The sequence below is a fragment of the Ixodes scapularis genome, unplaced genomic scaffold (genome assembly GCF_016920785.2).
Source record: "Ixodes scapularis isolate PalLabHiFi unplaced genomic scaffold, ASM1692078v2 PGA_scaffold1__304_contigs__length_218370807, whole genome shotgun sequence".
NCBI lineage: Eukaryota > Metazoa > Arthropoda > Arachnida > Ixodida > Ixodidae > Ixodes > Ixodes scapularis.
In genome coordinates, this window is record NW_024609846.1 from 134,634,558 (window position 1) to 134,651,618 (window position 17,061).

Genomic DNA, 17,061 nt, shown 5'->3' on the forward strand with positions numbered 1-17,061 from the left:
GGTTAGCGCTGAAACTTTGACACCTTGTTTGGACCGCTAGTGCTACATTTGGGATAGAAATGAGCGTTCGGCAATGCGTAATTTATTTTAAAGCAAAAAAAAAAAAAAAAATGGCTGTTTTGTTTGTTGTTTGTGTGTGTGGGTGTGGCGTTGTATGTACAAAAATAAGCTTGCACTCTCGTGTTTCGAGCTTCAGATGAGCTAGCCTATTCATGCTTTGTTTCTGTGGACCGCTGGATGATTTTAAAGAAATACGAAGCTAAGAAATAGGCGAAGATTCTGACTCAGAGCCTGTGGATTAAGTACGTGAAAGCAAAGAGAAGATTTATACAAATAACAATAAAGGATCTGCCTTAAAGACTGGTTCAGCTGTCCACATTAAAAATAATGAACCCACTATAATCACAAAGAACTTTAAAAAAAAAACGCAGGGCGTGACCTTTTCTGTTTATATATTCTTACTTCATGCGTTCCTATCGGCAAACGCCACAATTTCATTGGGTGATGAGCAGCAAGATACTCGGCACTCCCCATCACCCTGCGTTTCTTGGACCGTCGGTGGTCGTGGATAACTAGCGCCCGTAACGCTGTCCATTTTGAGTTACTTAAACACGCCTTCTATTTGTTTCGGCGCACTTCACCCACAGGCTGCAAAATCAGCCGTGTCTTAGTTCATTTCTTACCTTCGTGTTTGGCAAGAATTTTCCAGCTCCCACGTGTTAATTTGAGCGTTTTTTTTTCTTTTGCGTTCTGGCGTTTGCGCAGGAGGAGACCCGGCAGTTAGTAGAAAAGCTCGTCAAGAACAATGGCTTGCCTATCGTTACCCTGAAGCAGTTCACTCCGAGTGCGTCCAATGTCATTTCGAGGGTGCTGTTCGGCGAACGCGACGCGTCCACGAGTCCCAGAGGAATGGCGATGGTCGAGAACTTGGACAAGTTCTCGAAGGCTCTGGGTGCTGGATCCTTGATCGAGGTGCTGCCCCAGTGGGCGAGGCATCTGGTCCTGCTACTTCCGTTCACGAGGAGCGTCGCTCTCCGGAGATTTGTTCAAAACTTAATTGAACTCGGGAGGTGAGGCTTCCGAGTACGGCTAAAACTAAAACTATTGGCGTGACTTTTTATTCTTTATTTTAGGGAGTGTTGGATGATGTCATTCGGGGCCTGAACATACCGTTTTCAAGATGTATAAAAAGCGCACAAAACTAAAAGAGGAAGAGAGGACCAACAAGGTGCTTTCTCGCAAGTGATAGTTTTATTCAAACTTCGTGTTAAATGAACAGATACCCCTCTGTTCGCCTACTTTACTTACCTTTATTTTTATTTTTTTATTTTATTTCAATATTTTCGAGGCTCGGAGGTATTACAAACAAGTCTAGTATAAAAACAATACATTAAAACATGGGTGGTGAAGGACTAACAAAATTGTTTGGTTATCGAAACTGTAAATCAATCGACGTATGGTAAGACACTAAATATGAGGGAAAGCAGTTTCATTCAGATATTTTGGGAATGAACGACCCAATTTGAGCATTGGTGCGACAGGGACGAATTCCTATTTTGAGTTGATGGTCTACGCGAGGGAAAATATACGCAGGAGGAAACAGAAGCTTTTCTTTTAAAGCGGGTTTAGGACAGTACATTTTGTGAAAAACACAAAAATAACAAAATATCTTGCGACGTAACGAAAGAAGAGGAAAATATAGATTAAATTTCATGAACGTTACACCGGCTGTACGATGATAGTTAAAAAAAATATAACGTGCACCACGATTTTGGACACCCTCAGGGTTATACAGGAGCGTGGTTTGTGGAGCGTGGTTTGACCGGAAATTCCAGATTGATGAAACGCGTATTACAATTTAGAACACACTAGGGTCTTAAATAATAGTAGTTTCAAAAACACGGGGGCTAATGTGAAATTTATTTCAAGTACGTGAGCATGGAGTTGGCGCTAGTGATTATATGATCACTATGAGTCTGCGATGACATGTTAAAGGTAATGTGGACACCAACTTATTTGTAAATAGTCACAAACCCAAAGGCGAAGGAATTCAGATAGTATGAACATGGTGATGTGTTACGTCGGGGATGCCCCATAGCTGTACATTTGTTAGAGTTACGAGTCATGCACTATACGAAACACCACTCCATAACTGTGTTTAACTCGGACTGAAGAAGAAGAGAATAGAATTCGTTAGTCACTTCGCGATAGATAACACAGTCGTCCGCAGAGAAACAGAGGATGAGAGGTTCTGAGGTAAGTCATTTATCTAAATCAGAAATAGCAATGGGCCTAAGACAGTCCCCTATGGGACACCTCAGGTTACAGGACTGAGGTGAGAATTAGCTGGATTAGTAATGACAAACTGAGACCGATCTGTTAGAAAACATTCAATCCAAGATAAGACCTTCGCATTGAAATTGAGGTTAAGTTTGCCAAGTTTGAGAAGTATAAGCTTATCAAAAACTTTATCGAATGCTTAGCAGAAATAAAACGAAGTTAATCACTCTGGGATTCTCATTCGAGAATGAAAAGTCAATCGTTATTAAAGGACAGTGGTTGAGTTTCGCAAGGAGATCTACAAAAGTCATGTTGAGAGGCTGAAAATAATTAATTTGAAAATGACTAAAGTTAACAAGGTGAGAGTAAACTATATGCTCCATAATTCTACAACGGCGATAAACATAGTCTTAAGGACTATGTTTATCGCCTGATTTTTGAGCGGAATCACGTTTCCTGTTTCTCAATCATCGCGAAGAGCACCAGGGGTTAGTGGTTGACCAGACATTTTAAAAAGAATGCTATACATTTCGGTATCCTCTAGAAACTAAGATCTAATGTCGTCGACACCACAACAAGATATTTTTAGATTTTCTATTAGTTTAACCATACCATCATTACTGAATACCAAACGGCCCATAGGCATAAACTTGCAGGGAGGGTACACTGGAAGACGAGAACCAAAATTAAGAAAATTACTAATTCACAAATGTGTCATTTACAACACTGGCACACTGAATATTCGGAATAAATTCACCGTCTTAGCTTGAAAGAAACATGGGGGACTTTTTTGCACCATTTATAATATTCGAAAATTGTTTCGTACTCTTTAATAACACAGAAGGTAGAGTATGACTGAAGAAGGTTAGTTTGGCTTCCGGGACACTTGTCTTATAAAATTCAGTGGCTCATCGGCATGGTTTCCAACGCTCACCGAGACCAGAAATATTAGCAGAGCGAAATATCCATTCATTTTTATTTTTACTTTATTGAGCCGTTTAAGGGTGGCATTATACTAGGGTGACTCGGGATTCGAAGTGATCGAGCTAGGCGGAATGAAATACGCAATCAGTGATTTGACTTTAAACATTCCAATTGTCACCAACAGAGCGCTGATGAAAGTTATCTAAAACACATTAAGGTAGGCAGCTAATTCATTGTTTATGACATCGAAGTTTGCCTTGCTATAATCAATAAAGTGTTTGACGGATTTACTGGAAGCGCACACCGATGTACGTAAAGCGCAGTGTCATTAGAGTTAAAATGAAAAACACTAGGAATGGTTGCGGGTGATTTTTGTTCTCTTAATCTCGACGATCCCTAGTGGTTCGGTTGGGTAACAGATAAATTGTTTTTGAACTTTAAATTGCTTAACTTGTGACATCTCTGTTAATACAGAGATTCACGCAGCAAATTTCTAAAGGCGTCGCAAATAATCCCAGTCTCATAATAATTGTTAAACAATAATGCAATGTGCAACCTAAACAAAATCGCCCAATAAAGCCTCGCCTGCCCTCTTTATCCCTTCTAATATACTTATAATTTAACAATGTTTTTTCCATAACTGTTTTTTCTTAGCCAATACGTCACGGATCACGAAGACGCAAAGGAGAGCCACCCCGCAAATGAGGATTTCGTTGGCGCTTACTTGAAGAGGTCGGAAGAACAGCAAAATCGCTCCGAATCCAATCTCAACAGTAAGATTAAGATCACATTTAATATTAAAAAAATAAAAGCGCTAACAAAGACAAGAACAAAAGGGAAGGCAAACAGGACGAGCGCTTTATCCTATTCGCCTTCCTTTTTGTCCTTGTCTTTGTTAGCGCTTTTAATTTTATAGGGAATGAACCAACTCGCCCGCTTTGCCACTTTAGTTCAGCACATTTAATTCTTGCTTTCCTTCGCCTTCCTTTTTGTCCTTGTCTTTGCTAGCGCTTTTAATTTTATAGGGAATGAACCAACTCGCCCGCTTTGCCACTTTAGTTCAGCACATTTAATTCTTGCTTTTGTATTACGACAGAGCACCAAGACGTGTTTATTCCCTTCATATGCCTCAGGGAGTCCCACGTTGTAGTTTTACATCTAGAGATGTAAAGTGCACCCGATGAAACACTTTCCACTATTACGATATAATAAGCTTGTCAGGTAACTTCTAATAACGACTACAGAAACCCCGTGACTTTTCGTTGATGACACACCGAGTTCTAATAACGACTACAGAAACCCCGTGACTTTTCCTTGATGACCACACCGAGTTCCCCGCAGAAAACTACCTGATCGGCAACGCGGTCAGCCTGTACATGGCGGTGTCCCACTCGGTGCCGTCCTTTGTGCACTGGCACATGCTCAACTGCGCACAGAGCAAGGACACGGTGCAGGCCGGGATCCATGAGGAGATCGACAGGGTCATAGGCCGAGACCGACCACCCGCGTGGGAAGACCGACTGGCCATGCCGTACACCATGGCTGTCCTCTGGGAGATGTACCGCTGCAAACCCAACTCTACCCTGCCGCGAAGGTGAGACTCGCGTACGCTCAGAGCTTTGTCACAGAAGGCGAAAATAGGGTATCGATATTCCCCTTCATCTTACTACGAACAGCAGAGCATGCGACCAATGATCGAAAGCAATCCGATGCCATGTGAGTGTCAAGCAACCTTTGAGAAGGGCGGAGCGACGCGGGGAGTGCGCAGACACTTGATATGTTCCCAGCTCTGTGGATCGGCTGGGATGGCTCGTAGCGTTCGCTGCAGTTCATTGTAAGGTGAAACAGAGCATGCGTGGCTGGCACGCGACGTCATCGCGCCATGCTGATGGTCTTTCCTATTTGTTCATGCCAAGAATTCGATGTTGCAGAATGTATGCTGCAAAACTGCAAAAGGTACGGCCTTTTCAACTCTGCCACCGCAATGTCAGCCGATGGAACGTCAGTGCGAGCCATATATAGAGAGGAAACCCCGGGCGAAACGTCTTTGTGACTTTCCTTTTACGACGCCAATGCGACGTTATGAAGTCACATATCGAAAGTCTGTGAAGCGCCTGCGTTTATTTCTAAGCCAAAGCCCCGCTTACTATTTAATACTTTTACATCAGTCACAGGTTAACGTAATGACTTTAACCAACGCGTGCTTACATAGAGGATGTTATGATTATATTCCAGCGTCGGGGAAGACATCCTTCTCAACGACTATATCATACCCAAGGGAACCGTAGTAATGCCCAACTTTTGGGCTGTGCTCATGAACGATTCTCTCTGGGAGAACCCCGGCAAGTTTGACCCGTCGAGGTTCCTCAGCGAGGACGGATCCAGACTCCTGGACAGGCCGGAACACCTGATCTCCTTCTCATTAGGTTGGTAACCCTTTAAATAGTATAGTAACTATGCGGTGTAGGCCTCAAACCACACTGACTCCACGCTTTAAAGCGATCGCTTTACGTGGGAACTTTCACGAGCATTTCTTGCTCGTGTTGAACTGACCGCATGACGCCACAATATCACGTGACGTCAGGGTGTCAAGTGTCATGAAATTTTCCTCTAGCTTTGGCGGGGAAATTGACATTACTTTCAAATAATCATGACGTCAGCTTCCCCACTAAATTTAAAGGGGTAATTTAAGTGATGTAACTTAGGTCACGTAACGTGGTCACGATACTTGACATCACATGTCGACGGGTAACGTGACATAAAAATTAGCAATACATTATCATGGTGTTACGCTACATGACGTCATAGTGTCATGTGGCGGTAGAGTCACGTGACCTCAGAGTATCACGTGATATGTGACGTCACAATTCCCCTGCTAAATTCCGATAGAAGGTGCTGCTCATTAGAAACCTATCAAGTTTTGTCTCACCTTTATCGCACTTAACGGGATGTCAAAGTCAGGCGACATTTTGCCCGTGATTTCCTTTAGGAAGACGCATGTGTCCTGGGGAACCACTGGCCACGATGGAGATCTTCATGTACCTGACGACGCTGCTGCAAAAGTTTGTAGTGCTTGCCGAGGAGGGACGCCCATTAAGCATTGACTTCAAAAATGCCACCATGGATGACTATGTGGAACAAAAGCTGCGCTTTGTTTTGCGATAACTGCCAATGGTGACCGATTAAGGCGGTTGAAATCGATGGAGACAATGGAAGCCTTCAGCGCAACAGTAAGAAGGGTAATTTAAGGTGCTTCAGTAAGAACCTTCGATATCGAGGTATGATGTATCAAATGTTCATTCAAAAAGGCTTGCGCAGAGCAACAATAAAATCTAACCAGTTCCTACACCAAAACACTTTATAACCAAAAGCTGTCCCTGGATTAGCAAGCTTATATAAAATCGCTCGCAAGAAGTAGAACTAGGTTCCATATTAAGTATTCCTTAACGCCATACTCCATACAGACCAATCTGTTTAAATATTCATTTTTTCTTGGCAGAATTGACGACTGAAAAGTTTCTGCATTGTTCTGTTATTTCATCTCCGGATATTGCTCTATCATTAGATAGTCTACGCTAAAACGGCGTGATGTTTCTTTTTTCGTTCTTTATTCCTCTTTTAGCTGTTGCAAGTGATGTGTAAATCTGTACCTGCAGTAACGTTTTGGGGACTTATATTTAAATGAGTAGAAAATGTGCACTGCATTGTTTGTTGCTGTGATTTGGTTGGACGACTTCATCTTGGTTTTCTTGATGCACTTCTGATTTGTTTAATTGTTGTTGTTTTTCAAGTATTATGTATTTGTTATTCTGCCATCCTGCTTAAATCACAATGGTTTTCAAAAAATATATGTTCATGTCTGTTACCTCTAGAAAAACAAATGAATCAATATGGAACAGCCCTAATATTGCCGCAAGAATTTTTAAATAAAACAAAAACAATTTTGAAGACACCCAAATGTTCATAAACTGGTTTTCGGACAATCACATATCTGTCAACACTATGCAAACAAATTTAGTGCTTTCCAAATCGCAAAAAAAACGAAAAAACCTAGCTGGTTCAAACTTGCATTCACCTGACGGCCGTCAATGTACCTATAAATATTTTAGCTTATGTAGCCGGCTAAAGCATTTTAGACGATTTTGTGTAGAAACCTCTGTCGTGGATCTTGCATGTAGATTACCTGGTAAAACGCCAACGTTTAATCTCAGCGTACCTATATAAACTACGAAGTGAAAGAGACATCTGAATGTAACTATTTATGTATCCTTAGGAGAGTAATTACGCTGAAATAAAATTTAAGCCAAGAAATCGAAACCACAAAGAGTGAGAAAAAAAAAGAGCCTGTTAAAAAATTACGAAGAACATTATTCACGGGTCAAGCCTACAATACAAGCCTAGAAAGTCTTGACTTGGTAAAGCAAATGCTACAACAATGAATATTTTATCATTGGAGAAACTACTGAGATCCGTAATCTTCACTAAATACTCTAGCAGCTTAATTCAAAATTCAAGCTACTAACCAAAAATAATATTCAACGTTTTTTAAAAAAAATGAACAATTACGGGAGAAGGCTGAAAAAAAATTACATAGCTTGTTATATCCACAAGTTACCCTTGGGTTTACTTAATCTAGAACCATTAGCACTTGTAACTAGGGAGCTTAGAAATAATGTGCCCTAGATGGTATATAACTTATACCAAGATGTTTGTTCCTTATAACACGTTTTTCCTCGTGGTTTGCAATTTTTTTTACTGCTCAGTTTAATTAACTTTTTTGTTAGTATATGCGTTATATATATATTTTTTTCATCCGGTTGTTCACGCTGTTTACACTTACAGCAATTATGATTTTCCGTTACATTTCTTTTTTTTCTTCTTTTCCCTGCGTTTCTCTTGAAGTTAATGCCGCATGCCAGGACCCACGCATAAGCGCACCAGTCCATGCACGGGTCAGTGCAGAGTGTAGTACCAGTTATTGACACAAAAATTGTTCTTTGTTCAGCTGCCAATCATGCATGGACGCTTAAAATAAAACTATACAGTGCCCCGTTAGTTCCCCAGACCAGATATGTCTATCGATTCCTTCTTATTTTTTGTCGGTTCCGGTAAACATCAGCTGACCCGACAGGACAACCACAGGGCCAAAAATCTCGATATTAATAAAAAAAAAAAATGTGTTCACCACTACCGATAGGCTGCTTTGTTCTGTAACTTATGCAAGATAAAATCTCCACGTTATTAACACCGTCGCCTTGACGAGAATTAGAAGGGTAACTTTCCCCGCTGCATTCAGCCCCGACGACGATCACACGCTACCAATCGGCTGCATTTACGAGCATTATTTGGCTATCGCCGTAGAGCCTGCAACACGAAGATAGGGGACAACGCAACCTCTCTAACATGGCTGAAAGTTTATCTTAACTGCAGAGTTAAGTTGTTCCCCTTTCTGCGTCCTTCGTCTCCGGGATTTTTCCGCAATATCCCATGTGTAAGAGTACGTAGAAATAATGCACCAACAAGAAAAAAAAAATGGTAGCGCGTGCACTTTTCCTTTTCTGCCTACCCCGACTTCCGCCAACACTCGCTTCACTTTATTTAATCTTACGAGCCAGATTATACACAACGTTTGTCTCGTCGATATGGACACATCTGTTTCCCCAAAGCTTGTTCAAAATGTCTGTCCAAAATGCAAGTAAATACCCAGTTCTTCCCTAAAAATTGTGATTATATAGCGAGGCAGGCATCCATAGTAACGGAGTCCATACTAAAGATGCATACCAGTGCAGTCCCCTTCCCCGCCTAAGTGAACAAACAACCGTACCATTTTCCAAACTGCCTTTTTTTTATTCTCCTTCACTGGGTGTCGAAGTACACGCAGACGCCCGCCGTGGGAAGGAGCCGCGCCGCTCTAGCGGTGTTGCAGAACATTCCTCGGCCGCACTCTTTGACGTTGGTCAGGCAGCTTTCGCCGGGACCCTGCGCCACGACCCGGCATGAAGCACAAGTGCGTGCAACTGTGGACTGATACCAACCACCCGCGATATTATACACTCTAAAGAAAAGCCCGTGCGTCCACTTCCCGGCACAACACTCGGAGAGCTAATCACCGCAACTTACGGAGGCAGCTCAGCGATTGACGATGCCGAAACGTGTGTTGAGACCAAAAAACGCAGTCTGAGTTGTGACATTAAGCAATTCAAGCGTGACGTTTTGCATTCCTTAATGTCACAACTCATACAACGTTTTTTGGTCTAAACATATGTTTCGGCATTGTCATTCGCTGAGCTTCCTCCGTAAGTTAAGGTGATTAGCTCTCCGAGTGTTGTGCGGGAAAATAGACGCATGGGCATTTTTTTAGAGAGTACAGGGTGCGGCCGTAAAAACTTTCACATTTGGCACGCCTAGCAAAAATCGAATTTCAAACATACATACCTGAAACTGGGCACACGAGCGTCGTTTATTCCAAAGTTTTTTGTCTATTTTTGTCAGACGTCAACTCGGGAGTAGCGAATTATTAGAAAGATAACAAAAATGGCAGACGTGTATTTCCTATGGCCTATACCCGCCGTTCACCGTCTGCTATCTGGTTCGCGTTGCCGCTCCCAGGTGGCGCCCTGAACGCAAAAACGCAGAAAACGCCGCACGAAAGGCTGTCGTCGGGCGAGATAATCGCGATAAAAAGTGATCTGAACGAAATATACGAATGATTGTTGAAATTGCCTGTTTCAAGTCAAGGTTTGACAGATCGTCATGCAAGCAAAAAGACACCATGATGTAGCGAGATCATTTATTTACAGCCTGGAATAGCAAGTGGTGCTGCTACCGTTGCAGACATTTCATTCTGATTTTTACAGGGCCCCTGTAACACATAAAGTAATTTTTTTTTCATGCAGCTTGAATATAATTAACACACGTTTCGCAAAACATATTTGTAAAAAAAAAATGAAATCATATTAATTGGAGAAATATTTACGGCGCTGGAGTCATTTCGGCAGGCCGATGATAAAATGGCTGGTATTTAGAGAGATAGTCATCTTTTTGCTTTTTTCCCATTCGTACCTCTATCAGCAGCCTCTACTTTGCTCTCCGCGCGCGGCAAGTAGCACGAGAGACAAAAGTAAGAGGGAAACTAGCAGTTTAAATTCCGTCAGGAAGTGGAAGTTGTGTGTTCATTCAATTGTTTATTCTTGAAAAATATATCTTCTGATACGCCTCTTCTGTCACGGCGATTTGAAACAATGTTGATGCTGCAGCGGCCCTTTAAACGACTAGGGTTCGGCCGATTCGATGTGCCCGCCGTTTACAGACACGCAAAGCCGAAGTCGAGCTTCGTATGCCAGGAAAGCCCTTTCGCGCATCTCATCGTCGATCTCGAGGAACGCGCCCTCAATTTTTTCTTTCAGCTCTTCGATGCTGGGGATCCTCTTCTTGTAGACAAGTCATTGTATAGATCCCCATACGAAAAAGTCGCACATATTTAAGTCGGGGGATCGTGGAGGCCAGTCCATAAAATCTGATCCCCGACCCCGACCCATCCACCGCCGAGGGAACCTGTTATTGAGCCATGCCCTCACACTCTTTGCGTTATGGGGAGCCGCCCCATCCTGCATGAATATACAGTTTTCTTTTGTCATGTGGTACCTTTCAAGCTCAGGGAGCATTTCCGTTTTCAGCATGTCCAAGTAGGCATCTGCGTTAACGGTGCCATCGAAAAAAAAGTGGCCCACTAGGCCTTCACTCTAAATCCCACTCCACACTGTCACCTTCGGTGAATGGAGATGCCGCTCGTCCACGGCATGAGGGTTATCGCGAGCCCATATCCTGCTTTTCTGGCGGTTCACACGTCCATCTAGGTGAAAGTTTGCTTCGTCACTAAATAAAAGAAATCGCAGGTGTCCTGGGTTGCTCTTAATTCGCAACAACTCCGCCTTGCAAAATTCTAAACGTCGGACGCTGTCGCCGTCGTGCAGGGCTTGGAAAACGTCCATCTTGTACGGGCGCAAATTATTTTTCCGCAGAATCCACCGTACGCTTTTTTACGAAAATCCAAACAACCTGGCTGCTCGTCTTCTTGATAATTGCGGGTCGCTCTCGAAGACAGCAAGCATATCGCTTCAATGAGCTCCTCATTTTCAGCAGGCTCTCACGTTCACTGACCGGATTCTTCTTTTTAAAGTATTCTCAACTAACAAAACGATCCGCCCAAGTCAAAATAGTCGGGCATGAAGGCGGGCGTTTATGAAATCTTGTGCGAAATTTTCGTTCTCCTGTAACCATCCAGTTCCGCTGCACGTACCATATGACTGCCTGGGCACACTCACTTGCCCAGTATTGCGGCATTGCAGGGCGGCTCGGAAAATATTTTGATAATAACTGCAGAAGATAGTGCAACAAAAACAATAAACAGGAACAATCAAGATTCCTCAGCAGCGGCACTCTTGATTCCAAAGCTGAGCAGTCACCGGGAACGGACCCGTCCACTGATAAGCAGACGACAAAGGAAAACACGTTCGTCTGCTTTAGAACATATTTTTATTAAACGAGGGCGTCCGCCAGTTTCTAAATTTCAAGTAAAAGGGCATAACCGTTCACATATTTCGGTAAAATCACTTTCTATTGCGATTATCTCGCCCGACAACAGCCTTTCATGCGGCGTTTTCCGTGTTTCTGCGTTCAGTGTGCCACCTGGGAGCGGCGTCGCGAACCAGATAGCAGACGGCGAACGGGCCGGTATAGGCCATAGGAAATGCACGTCTGTCATTTTTTTTATTTTTCTAATAATTCGCTACTCTCAAGTTGACGTCTGAAAAAAATAGGCAAAAAACTTTGAAATAAACGACGTTTGTGTGCCCAATTTCAGGTATGTACGTTTGAAATTTGATTTTTGCTAGGCGTGCCAAATGTGAAAGTTTTTACGGCCGCACCCTGTACATCCGTAGGAATATATTATGAAAGATTCCGCCCACAGCAAAAGCAGTGAAAATGAACCCTATTTCAAAATGAGCGCCCTCCAGCAACTCCTCTCGCTGGATAAGGAGGCCGAATGATGCATTTTTGACGTCACCCGAACGCGGGCCACTAATTGGACACGACTGCTGCGCCAGCGTTTGGCGCGTACCCGGGTCCTCACTGATTGGAGACGAGTCTCAGCCGAACGCCAACGCAGCCCTCTTGTCCAATCAGTGTCTTGCGTTTAGGTGACGCTGAAAATGCAGCACTATGGCCTTCTTGCCTAGGAGGGGCAGGCCCCCAGTAGGTGGTGCATCGATTGCCCGAGGCCGCCATACTTTGAGCGTGCGCTTCGAGCATGCCTCCACCACGAGCGCTGTGTTGGCTTTCGGCGCGTACTCGGGTCCGAACGTATGTTCGATACGAGTCTTGCGTCAGCGCTCGGCATGAACTCGGATCCAATCAGACATATCGGGCGGAAAGCAATGCCAAAATATGGCGGCTGTCAGTGTCGCTTGATAGACGTTTGGAAAGGGCCGATTCATCGAATATACATTTGAATGCTACCTTCCGAGCAACTCTGCAGGGTTGTATAGAACGAATGTTTTTCGGTGTCCCGTGCATGCATTCTGGGACGCCAGGAATAAGGGGGGGGGGGGGGGAGGGGTCTTATTAAAGACGCCTGAGGAGGTTTCTGATATCGCCTAAATATGGTCCTAATAATATAATATAATCAAGAATCGGCCTTATTGGGTGCCTAGGAACGAGCTTTCGTTCTTAGCACTAGCACACCCGAACACCCATTAAAATTTAGGACTGGAAATAAACACTTTTACAATGACGTAAAGTTGCACATCGGCAATACAATCAGTGAAGATATATGTGCCTGAAAAGACAGTGACACCTTCATATCCAGCAGAAATAAAAACAGCATCGATAATAGTAATAATGATAATGATAGATAGATTAAAAAGAATAATTACCATATATTTATTATTATAATTATTTATAATTATTGTAATTATCTGAAATAATAATAATAATTATTATTATTCAACTCAGGTGTGTTGCGGAAAAACAGTAAGTCGAGTAGCCCCTACCAGGAGGCCTGTGATGCCGCAGCTGCCGCAATACCTTCCCGCAGATCTGCGTCACGCCTGTTGTGTCCCTTTAGTCTGCTGTGACCTCTGACGACATGGAGTGCCACCAGCTCGCTGCCCTAAAAGAAATGTGTGCCGGTGTCCATCCATACGGGCAAACAATGACTGGAGGCCTCCGGTCTGGTTTAGCCGCAGCTGGCGAGCAAGAAGCTAAGCAGACCCAGGTAGGAGATAGGTAGCCAAGAGCCGGATTGATGAGATGCATCTCCATAAGGCCAGGGAGTTCCAACCAACACGTCTCATGAGGTCGTTGTGACGATTTGCTGTGGTCGTCAAGAGGAATGGGCTCCGAGCTCAGGAAAGACACGTCAATCCCCGAGATTCCATACAGAACTTCTCTCTCTTTTTTAAATTTTTATTCCTTTTTCTCGCGCTCGCAAGCGCGACACCGGAGCTCGCACGATCCGCACGAGTCGGCCTTTGCGGCTCGTCACATGCCGGGGTTTTAGAAACTGCCGACCCGACAGTGAGCTTTCATGAGACAAAAAAAATTAAACAAATACCGCGCTCTGAGATATGCACGCGAGTGAATCAATATGTACATACAAAATGCTAAATGAGAAGGCACGCTATAAACAAGTGCACACACTATAAATCCCCAAAAATTCAGTGATCGGGTAGAGGCTGTGAAAATTCAGCGATTGGTGTAAGATACGGCTTCAGTTTCTCCCCGTGCACTACATCGCAGCCATTACCGTCCGTGAGTTCCATCTCGTAGTTCACAGAAGACAGCCGGCTCACAATTCGGTGGGGCCAATGAACCGTCGTGTTGCCTTGAGCCCCACGGGTGCTGTCTTTAACAACACGAGCTGGCCCTTCTCGAAGGTGATGTCCTTGCGTCCCCTGTCGAAATGGCTCTTTTGTTTTTGTTGAGCGAGCTTGATGTGCTTGGCCCCCAGTTTCCGAGCTTGGTTCACTCTCTCGTGAACAACGATCGAATAGTCCGATGCATCACGTAGTTCGGCGAACTCCTGGCGGCCATAAACACATCACGGAGGAGCGCAGGGTCACGGTCGTAGACAAGGAAATAAGGTGACTGGCGAACGGTGTCCTGGAATCCGGTGTTATATCAGAAAACAACGTAGGGAAGGATGTCGGCCCTATTGTCGCCTCCGGCTGTTGTCAAATTGATCATCTGCTTGAGTGTCGTGTTCACCCGCTCGGAGAGGCCGTTCGCAGCAGGATGGTACGCTGTCGTAGGCGAGTGCTATACTCTGTTTCACCTTATGATGTACCGCAGGAAAGGCTACAAGCGCGAGCTGTTTGCTCTGGGGCACATCTCGGCGGCATAAGCTCTCGTGAAATAAAAGCAGCTGCCAACGCTATGAGCTCGCGCTTCTAGCCGTCTCTGCGGTACAACATAAGGTGAAACGGAGTATAGATGCCACGGTGCTGAAGGTACGCCGAAGTCGAGCGTGCCATCATCTGAGTGCCGCGATCAGTGATAATCACTGCTTGGCAACCGTGCTTTAAAATGATTCGACGCTCGATATATTTTTGTACCGTAACTGCTTCAATGTTCCGCACAGGCTTGGCCTCAACAAATTTCGTGAGGTAGTCGATGGCAACAATGATGCATTAGTAGCCTCGAGATATTTAAACGGGCCAACAATATCTAGCCCTACCGTGTGAAACGGGGAGTGGACTTCAATCGGTTGCAGCAGTCCAAGAGGCGCCGCGAATGACATGTTCATATTGCCGCGCGCCAAGTAGGCAGCACGGCCGTAGCCTAATGGTTATCGCGCTTGCCTCCCAAGCGAAGGGCCAGGGTTCGATTCCTGGCCGCGACTATGCATTTTTGTTAACACTGTAATGCGATGTTCTGGTGAAATCGAGAACCGTCTAGCTGATTCGAGGTCAGAATGTTCTACGCATCGAACCTTCTACGTCGAATGCTCCAGAAGCCAACGTGTGTACAAAAGCGGCTCCGCGGGCAAGCCGGAGCCAGTCTCGCCCCAGCGTTCGACTCTGCCGCCACGCCGACTTCGACACCCGCGACGCTCTATTATTATCTTTCGTACTCTTTTATTTTTGGCACAAGTTCGCCACATTAAACGTTTATTTCTTCCTGTTTATTTATTGTTTTTTTAGTCACCACCCGTGACATTTTGGTGGAGGTGCGGGGTACCGCATGTCCGTGCAGCGCAGCTTTTCGAGTTCCCACAGTACAAGTCAAAACCCAAGCTCCCGAGGACCCAACGAAGACCAGATCGAGACTCGATCAAGTCGCCGCACGCAAGGGCTACACCCGGAATACGGACTTTTACCACCCAGGACCAGGCAGCAGACGATGGCCAACCAGTCGCAAACTCCCGCCGCTCCTACCGTCGTCTACCTACCCGTCGCTCCTCGGACACCGGCTCCATTCCACGGCGAGCAGCACGAAGACGTCGAGTACTGGCTTCAACAGTACGAGCGGGTGGCCCAGCACAACCGATGGACGGACGACCAGCGCCTGCAGAACCTTTACTTTGCGCTCGAAGGAATGGTCAGGCACTGGTTCGAGAATCGGGAGACTTCGTTGATCTCGTGGACCGCCTGCAAGAATGAGTTGAGGCGAACTTTCACTAACCAGTATCGACGGGAGAGGGCTGAGGACCTTCTTCGAATGAGAACCCAGGGCGCAAACGAGACCATCACCAGTTTCGTCGAGGATGTCCTGCGCCTGGTCACTCGCGCCGACCCTCAAGCCACCGACGAAAAGAAGTTGCGGATCCTGATGCGAGGCGTACGAGATGACATCTTCGGAGGCCTCGACCGCAACCCGCCGACCACCGTCGAAACGTTTGTAACAGAGGCGACCAACATTGAACGGGCCCTGCAAGCACGAGCCGCTCACTTCCATCAAGCTCCTGCCGTCGCTGCACCCACGCCGTCAAGCTGCGCCCTCAGCCCCAATATTCCGGGGATCCGAGAATTAGTCCGGGAAATCGTCCGTGAAGAACTGAAGAAGCTGATACCTGCCGCCGAACGTCCAGCTTCACTCTCGATCGCCGAGATTGTTCGAGAAGAGGTCCAGCAAGCACTCCAGCCAGACGTTCTCGCCGACGCCGCACCGGAATCACCAGCTGTGACCTATGCCGCCGTTGTTCGTCGTCCGCAGCCTCCTATTGCTCGGCAGTACCCATCTGCACCCCAACGAGAAGTCTCTTCGCCGCAGTACGCCCCGCGCCAAGAGCAGCGTGGACTTCGAAAGACCGACGTGTGGCGCACGGATGACGGACGCCCGGTGTGCTTCCACTGCGGGGAGGCTGACCACGTTTACCGGAGGTGCCCCTACCGCCAGCTCGGCCTGCGAGGATTCGCTCCAAACGACCGTCGACCTCGTTTTGGAGAACGACCAAGGGACATCGAGGAATACCTAGGTCGCCCTCCGTCACCAGCACCCACCGCACCACGAGGTTCCCGTTCTCCGTCCCCCCGACGTTCCGCATCGCCTTTCCGTCGGTCGCGCCGTGACAGCCTGTCCCCCCTATCTCGTCGGGAAAACTAAGTGCGGCAACGCCTGGAGGTGCCGTTGCCGAAGACGACCCGAGTAAAGAGCCTCCAAGAACGCCGGAGCGCTCCCACTCTCCCGACGCCACGCATCGCTACGACGCGCCTGCAACGGTGTCCAACAACCTAAACGTCGTCATCGACGGCCACGACGCATCGGCACTCGTGGACACCGGAGCAGACTACTCAGTCTTGAGTGGGAGGCTCACCCGCCGCCTTCGAAAAGTCATGACGCCGTGGGAAGGACCCC

At 45.8% G+C, this 17,061-nt stretch overlaps 1 protein-coding gene across 1 annotated transcript; it reads left to right on the plus strand.

Moving 5' to 3' along the window:
• Positions 1 to 909: 909 nt before the first annotated feature.
• On the plus strand, positions 910 to 6,478 carry LOC8034312 (cytochrome P450 2C23-like). The gene is made up of 5 exons (XM_042290343.1): positions 910 to 1,070; positions 3,859 to 3,977; positions 4,546 to 4,798; positions 5,440 to 5,630; positions 6,194 to 6,478. Exons 1-5 carry the CDS (start codon positions 910 to 912, stop codon positions 6,367 to 6,369), a joined length of 900 nt encoding a protein of 299 aa, XP_042146277.1. The 3' UTR covers positions 6,370 to 6,478.
• The last annotated feature ends 10,583 nt before the right edge of the window (positions 6,479 to 17,061 follow it).